The sequence below is a fragment of the Lolium perenne genome, chromosome 1 (assembly GCF_019359855.2).
Source record: "Lolium perenne isolate Kyuss_39 chromosome 1, Kyuss_2.0, whole genome shotgun sequence".
Taxonomy (NCBI): Eukaryota; Viridiplantae; Streptophyta; class Magnoliopsida; order Poales; family Poaceae; genus Lolium; species Lolium perenne.
The window spans coordinates 14,891,429-14,899,004 of record NC_067244.2 but is presented as its reverse complement, the minus strand read 5'-3'; the positions used below and the strand labels follow the sequence as shown (position 1 = coordinate 14,899,004).

The 7,576-nt window shown below is 48.2% G+C and overlaps 1 protein-coding gene across 1 annotated transcript; it reads right to left on the bottom strand.

The window, feature by feature from the left end:
- Nucleotides 1-201: 201 nt before the first annotated feature.
- On the bottom strand, nt 202-1,139 carry LOC127343388 (uncharacterized). Its single transcript, XM_051369514.2, has one exon. The coding sequence runs from the start codon at nt 1,067-1,069 to the stop codon at nt 545-547; it is 525 nt and encodes a 174-aa protein (XP_051225474.1). The 5' UTR covers nt 1,070-1,139; the 3' UTR covers nt 202-544.
- Between the last annotated feature and the right edge of the window lie 6,437 nt (nt 1,140-7,576).

Sequence of the window (7,576 nt, the reverse complement as noted above, 5' to 3'; positions counted from 1 at the left end):
TTGCGGCTTATCATTTCATAGTGTTTCGATGATCCACTTTTTAACACCGCTTTTAAGAAACGGGTTTGAATATGTTAAATAATATAATATAATAAAAATGATGGGTGTATCATTTTGATGGAGATACCGGGTTTTCAACCTTCTTTCAGAAAAATTTGAACTTATCTAGGAGAATTAGCATAGTAGAGATAGAGCACTAAATGAAATCCACAAGCTCCATATTTATTCTACTCTGACTAATAAATATATAATTACATTAACTGAGCCACTTGACCAATGGGTTTCTCATCAATATAACCGGTAAACCCAAGGTAATTAGCTGTGGTGAGCCTACAAGCTACCAAATTGAGCACAATATCACCTCAAAAAGAAATGATCTATGTGCCATGCCATGCCTTCGATTAGGCACTCATATATATCTACTGCTACAAAATGTGGATTAATATCTCCACCAATGGAAAAAAGATGCAAAAAAAGTGTACAGCAACACACATGAGAATATCCTACTATCCGGCAAAAACCAGGCAATAGACAGGGAGAGTAGCTAGACGCAGTCCACCGCCATGGTGCCAGTGTCGAGGAACTGGTGGAACGTGTACCCGGCGGCAGCCGCGTCGTGGCCGCACTCGCCGTGATTGGCGTCGTCGCTGCACGGCGGATGGTTCAGGTCGAGCCACAGCCCGCGCTTGTTTCCGCCGGCGACAACAACACTGCTGCCGGCGCTGGGCTTCTTGATCACTGCCAGGGGCGCCATGACGCCGCCCATGGCGCGGTGGCGCCGCATGTGGCCGCCGAGCGCCTGGCCGATGGCGAACTCGAGGCCGCAGACGGAGCAGCCGTGCAGCTTGGGCTTGAGGTCGTCGCCGTCCAGCCGAGGTTTCTTGTGGCTGGCGCGGTGCCCGCCGAGTGCCTGGAAGGAGGGGAACACACGGCCGCACGTCTTGCACACGAACGCCCGCTCAGGGGAGCGGTCACCGCGCCCAGCCACCGGCATCGGCATCGGCATCGGCATCTGCATCGGCATGTGCATCGCCTGCTCCCGCGACACAAGGAGCAGCACGCGCGCCATTTCTCTCAACTCTCAGCCCAGTTGATCGATCTCTGATACTAGAAGAGGCAGCAGAATAAGATGAAGAAGCGTCCCAGGCCGTAGCTGTATTTATAGGCCATATGAACCATACAATCATCCACTAACCAGTAGTGACGCCTCCTGATAAATAAATGCACAAGTTGCCTCTAGAGGGCGATGAAGAGGGCGAAACAACGGCGTCGAGTATTTCCTCCTCGATGCCGCTGCTCGTTTGCAGAAGTGGATCAAAGCCGAACCGCAAGCAACGCGCGTCGCAAACCGGATGCCTCTCCTGGAATTAATGGAAAGAATATGCAGCCCGGTGATGCACGTAGCTGAGTGTGCACTCCCCTGTTCGATCGGTTCAAATCATCAACCAGGTTTGAATTGTGCACATGTTAATGTGAGGGGCCAACTGTTCCTTCTCCAGAGACATGTCTTGGTTTGGAGAGGCTTAAAAGTCTCAAGAACAGAAACTTTGAATTGTGGAATAACACTTCATTTCAGAAGGATCAGCTGGGAGTTGAGCTCAGAAAATTGTACCTCCATTCCAAATTAATTGACGTAGTTTTGTCTAGATACACATGTATCTAGAATTCTGGACACATTTCAATGTGTAGATACGGTGTCTAGATACATCCGTATCTACATAAAGTTGCATCACTTAATTCGGAACGGAGGGAATACTTGTGAAGATTATGTTATGACATGGTACATTGTGCCAACGAAGATCTTTTTCTTTTCTAGAGATGCATGGAGGCCCACTGAACTACTTGCAATCCTGCTGAGTTTACTTCAGCCAGTCAGTCCCATCAGCTTTGGCCATGACTAGGTAGGCTGATTAGTAGGGCTACCTGGAAGTACAACTAAATTAGTGTCGATGATGATCGCTTTCTTAATGACGAGCTTATAAAACGTCTCATGCCTGCTCCAAATGCCACATGAATAGTCTTCTTATTTTTCTTTCTTGGGGGGCATCTAATACCTTTTTGCACTGTTGGTAATACTATCAGAGATGGCTCTTCCAGTCAAAAGTAGCCAGGGCTAAATAACCAGCAAGTAATGTCATCTGGGAGTTGAAGGTGCCATTAAAAATAAAGATTTTTATGTGGTTTCTTCACAAGAAGGTTATTCTTACAAAAGATAACTTGGCTAAACGTAATTGGAATGGTCCTACTAATTGTTGTTTTTGTGATCAACATGAGACAATTAATCACTTATTTATCTCTTGCCCTTTTACGCAGATGATTTGGAGAATAGTTTATATGACTTTCAATATAACTGCGCCTATGATTATTATTATTAATAAATGGCTGTGTGCATCAACCGATGCACACAGCCATTTATTAATAAATGGCTGTGTGCATCAACTATACCTAGCCATGGGCAGCCGGCCCGACCGGCCCGGCCCGGCCCGGCCCGGCCCGAAATTTCCGGGCTTGGGCTAGCCCGAGCATGCTGGTGGGCCGGGCCTGGGCCAAAAAATTAGGCCCGATGACTATGATGGGCCGGGCCTGGGCTTGATAAATGCATGAAATAGGGAAGAGGCCCGGCCCGAGGCACGAGGCCCGACGGGCTTTTGCAGTGATGGGCTGGGCTTGGGCCTAAAAGTTAGGCCCGATGGTCGGGCCGGGCCGGGCCTGGGCCTAGGTTTTTTGCGTCGGGCTTTGTTAGGCCCGGCCCGAAGCCCGGCCCAGCCTGAAGAATGCCCAGGTATAGCATCAACCGATGCAGAGGCCGGGATAATCCCATTTCGAAAAAAAAAAAAAATAACTGCGCCTATGAATATAACTAATCTTTTCGGAAACTGGCTAAACGGGGTAGACAAAAAAAACAAAACCCACATTAGAGTTGGAGTTTGTGCTTTGCTATGGGCGATATGGAATGTGCGCAATGATTGCATCTTTAACAAAACAAAATTTCCATCATTTTTGCAGGTTATTCCAATGGCTACCCATTGGATCCATATGTGGTCCTATCTGCGCCCAGAGGAGGAGCGCCTTGCTATGGATATTGGGTGCAACCGACTGGCAACGGTTGCACGGGATTTCTACAGCCAGTACGGTTGGCGTGCTAATCGAAGACTAACATGACGATGCAAAGGCGCTTCATGCTAGTGGTGTTTAGATGGCTCATTTTTGTAGAAACTTTGAGTGATCCATGAGATGTAATAAGTTTTCATATTGAATTCTGGTTGTTATGACTATTTTTTTAATAAAGGAAGCTGTATGCATCAATTGATGCAGAAGCTGGGGAATCCCCATTTCGAAAAAAATGTCATCTGGGAGTGGAACTTAACAAATCCAACTCTCTGCATGTTAAGCGGTTTTCGTGTCGTCGATGATTGGTTCTCGGGGTTGCTTGCATCCATACCGCACTGCCTGATCGGACTGAAATGATCAATAATTTCGGCTTGATGTCAGCAAGGACTAGTTGTGCATTCTCTACTTGCTACTAATTTTCCTATTGCAACTGTTTCCCAGATTGTTTTATTATTATCGCAACTTGTCTTAACAGTGGCTTCTGTTTGTGTATCATGGATGAGAGTTCATGGCGTCTCGGTTTGTTCCATGCAGTGGAACTGTTTGACGGGGATCAACCGGAATATTGCCCCTGTTCACATCCCATAGAAAAAAGAAGAAACTGCCAGGTTCATATTTACATGCCATGGATCAAACTCTTTTGTTATGTCTGATTAAACCTCTATAAAATAAACATGCTGCTCACTACTTAAGATTCTTCAGATAAGTAGTAGTACATCCCATCTGTTTGCTGCGTCACGTCATGGTGGATGCGGTGCAAGGAGCAAAGGAATTCCCAAAGGCCACTTACCAAGATAGTCCTTTGTGCACCCTGAAGCAACATAATCTTTCGGCACCCGTGGTACGCTCAAGTCAGTACTAAAAAAGGAGCAATTACTCTCTGTTCACCAGCTGGCCAGTTGTTGTAAAAGATTCAGATAACTTGCTGAGCACACATTTGCCAAGAAACAGAAAATGGACAATTTGCAGTTTGCTATAGATAGAGCTAGTATTATCTACATGCTGCTGATGATTGGTGCTTGAAAGCTTGAGTTCTAGTTGCCCCGGCAACCTGATCCATCGGTTTGCCCTGCGCCCGCCGTTCCTCGCATAATTGAGCAAAGATTAAATTTTGCTTGCCTTGCAGAATAAATAACTGGAGTAAGCCCGGTGATTTTTCGCGTAAATGGTCAAGAGAAGATTCTTTATGTGCCTCAAGATTCAGAAACGGCTCAATCATAGATCCCAAAACTTCTTGTATCATCATATGTCAAACAGCTTACTCAGAGTTCCCAAATCTTTTGTGTCCCTATCAAATGAGTCTCGATCTGATATCGGAGAATCTGCTGCCGTTTCCCGCGTAATTGAGCAAAGATAGAACTTCGCTTCCATTTAGGAATAAATAACCAGAACAAGCCCGGTATTTTCTCCATAAATCATCAAAAGTGGAACTTTTCTTTTTCGTTTGCCACAAGATTCAGCAACAGCTGCACTGAGATCCCAAAACTCCTATATCATCATGTCAAACCTATGCAGACAGCTTTGTTGCCCAATGATCAGAATTGCTTGTGTTGACTTGCTTACTATGCTACTTATATAGTTATATCTGATTTCCTGGTACTGCAGTATCAAAACACAGGTTTGATACATTTTTTTAAGAATATTCTAACTACGTGATACATGCTGAGCACAACATATATCAGCAAAATATAGATTAGAGAAACAAGGTCAACCATCATTTCTAAAGGGAAAAAAACTAATTAAGAGATGGTAAGTGACGGTCGAGGCGTCGTGCGGTTTTGGTTTTCTGCGTCTACTTTCTAAATATGCAGTGTGCTGACCACTGAATGCAAAAGAATCTTCCAGCGAAGGGACACTACTTCAGATACTACTGATTGATTCAAAAGGTTGGCTACATAATATGATATTGAGGCGTTACGTCAGCGTTGAAACTGCAGTTTCAGGTTGCGAAAGGGCAGTATATTCCTTAATGACTCACGAGGGGGCAAAATTAGCATCAATAATGCAACCCCTTGCTACTTAAGAGCCAGCATCATAAATTTAATGAATCAGGACAGCTACAAACGATTTTTCTTCATTGATTTATTTTCGAAGTCTTGAAAAATTGAACTGAACTGACAAATCAGAAATCAGTGACCTGTTATAAGCTCGGCAGTTGTGTTCTGTTTAAAAACCTAAGATGCTGCTTTATGATTCAGTTAGCTTGCCATGTTCTAGCCACTTCTTTTCAGTGGTGAAGCTCTAGGCGGCACCAAATAAAATTAAACAATATAAAATGAATTGAGGAGTCTTAAAGCAACTATGAATTGTATAACTTGTGCTTGTAGTGCTGTGATTTAGCAAACCATCAATTCAATTGTTTTATCCATAGAAACATAAATATCTGAGCAAAGCAAAGAAAGGTAAAAATAATAATTTCTTTATTTAAGACTAGGTATGAGTAGATGAGTAGTAAGAAAGGATTCAAAAACCAGATACCAGAAAATAGAAAACTGTGCCGCCTCACTAATACCGGATACCGGCAGCAACTTTTTCTGGCCAAACAAGTGAGATGACCATTTTTTTCCCTTTTAATCCTTCTCACCATTATAAGTTTACAACAAAGTAAAAAAATCGTTGACAATATATTTTTTTTTTTTTTTGAATTTTCACCGGGGGGGAGAGGATCCCCACCTGAATTTATATTTCCAAACCGGCACAACGGGGCCACGTTTTACAGCAGGATAGTTTCAGAGGAAGAGGGGAACAACACGGGGGGAGGGGAGAGCAGCCGCAAGAAACCGGCATATTACACAGTGCCTAAGAGAGAGGGCCAGGCGACAGCCTCATCATGCAGGGCAGCGGGAGCACGAAGCTCCCAAAGAGCGGCATCCTCACGGCACATGGAGAGGAGGCGGGGGAGGCTAGCGCGCTCACCGCGGAAAGCAACCCCATTACGGTGCTTCCAAATATTCCAGCAGAGAAGGATGGTGAGAGTCGAGGTCGCTTTGGAGCCACGGGGGACAGGGGTGTCGTAGGAGAACAGCCGACGCACATCCGCATCAACGGGAAAGCTCCAGCCGATCGCGTCCCAGAAGCGACGCACGAAGGGGCAGGCGAAGATGAGGTGTGTCGCCGTTTCCCTCTCGCTCTCGCAGATGGGGCAGAGTGCCTCCTCCTCGGATAGGACGTGCTTCTTGAACAGCGCCGCCCGCGACTGGATACGAGACTGCACGAGCAGCCAGGCGAAGAACTTGGCCTTGGACGGGGCGAATCCACCCCAGACGAAGTCCGCGAAAGGGGCGTCGACGCCGCCGAACTGCATCAGCTTGTAGAGTTCGCCGACGGCAAGCTCGCCGGTGCGCTTGGCACACATAGTGAGGATCCGAGAGTCGGGCTGCCCCGAGAGCTGCAAAGCCTCGACCCGAGGGAGGAGAGCGGTGAACTCTCGCTCCCCCACGGCGGAGAGCCTGGGGGCAAGAGCCCGACGGAGACCGCCACGCACCACCGCGGCAACGGAGGTGTGCGGGTGGGTAGCATGGGAAAACAGCGCCGGTAGAGCGTGGCAGAGCGCGCCACACCCGGCCCAGTCGTCCATCCAGAAGCCGATGCGCTCGCCATCCCCAAGCACGACCTTGGAGATGCTCCTGTAGAGGGGCATGAGAGCGGCAAGGGCAGACCAGTGTTGCCCCACGTCGCTCCTCTTGCCCGCAGCAATGGGGCCGTCGACGGAGCGCCATGCCCAGCAAGCCCAGGGAGACAGGGGGACGGTGTGAAGCCGGTGAAGGAGCTTGACCTGGAGGCAAGCATTCCGCGTTGCCAGACACTTGATTCCAAGGCCGCCCTCATTTTTGGAGCGGCATACCTGAGTCCAAGCGACGAGGCATTTGGCGCCAGAAGCGCGCCCGTCGAAATTCCAGAGGAAACCCCTCCGGAGAGCGTCGATGGCGCGGAGGAGGGCCGGGGGAAGCTCAAGGGCCCCCATAGCATAGGCAGGCAGGGCGTCGAGCACGGCATTCAACAGCACAATCCGGCCACCTGAGGAGAGGAGAAGCGAGCACCACCCGGACAGATATTTGTCAACTTTGGCAATCATCGGGGAGAAGTGAGCCAAACGCAGTTTCCCACTGGACAGCGGCAGCCCCAAGTAAGTCTGCGGGAACCCCTCCAACCGGCAACCCAGAATCGTCTGCATCTCATCTGCCAATTCCTGAGAGGTGTGCATGGGGACCAAAGTACTTTTTGCAAAGTTGATCACCAGCCCGGTTGCCTGAGCAAACTGGTCCAGCAGCAGCCTCACCCGTGAAGCAGCTTCGGCACTTGCCCGGAAAATAATCAGCGTGTCGTCGGCATACTGTAACACTGGGCAAGGAGCGTCGTCAGAAAGAGGGTGACGGAGGACGGCGTCTTGCTGAATCATCCGCTGCAGCACGTCCCCCATGAGGAGATACAAGTAAGGAGACAGTGGGTCGCCCTGCCGCAACCC

Excerpts from the sequence above, each read along its gene's own strand:
- LOC127343388 (XM_051369514.2), bottom strand. The coding sequence starts at position 1,069 with ATGGCGCGCGTGCTGCTCCTTGTGTCGCGGGAGCAGGCGATGCACATG.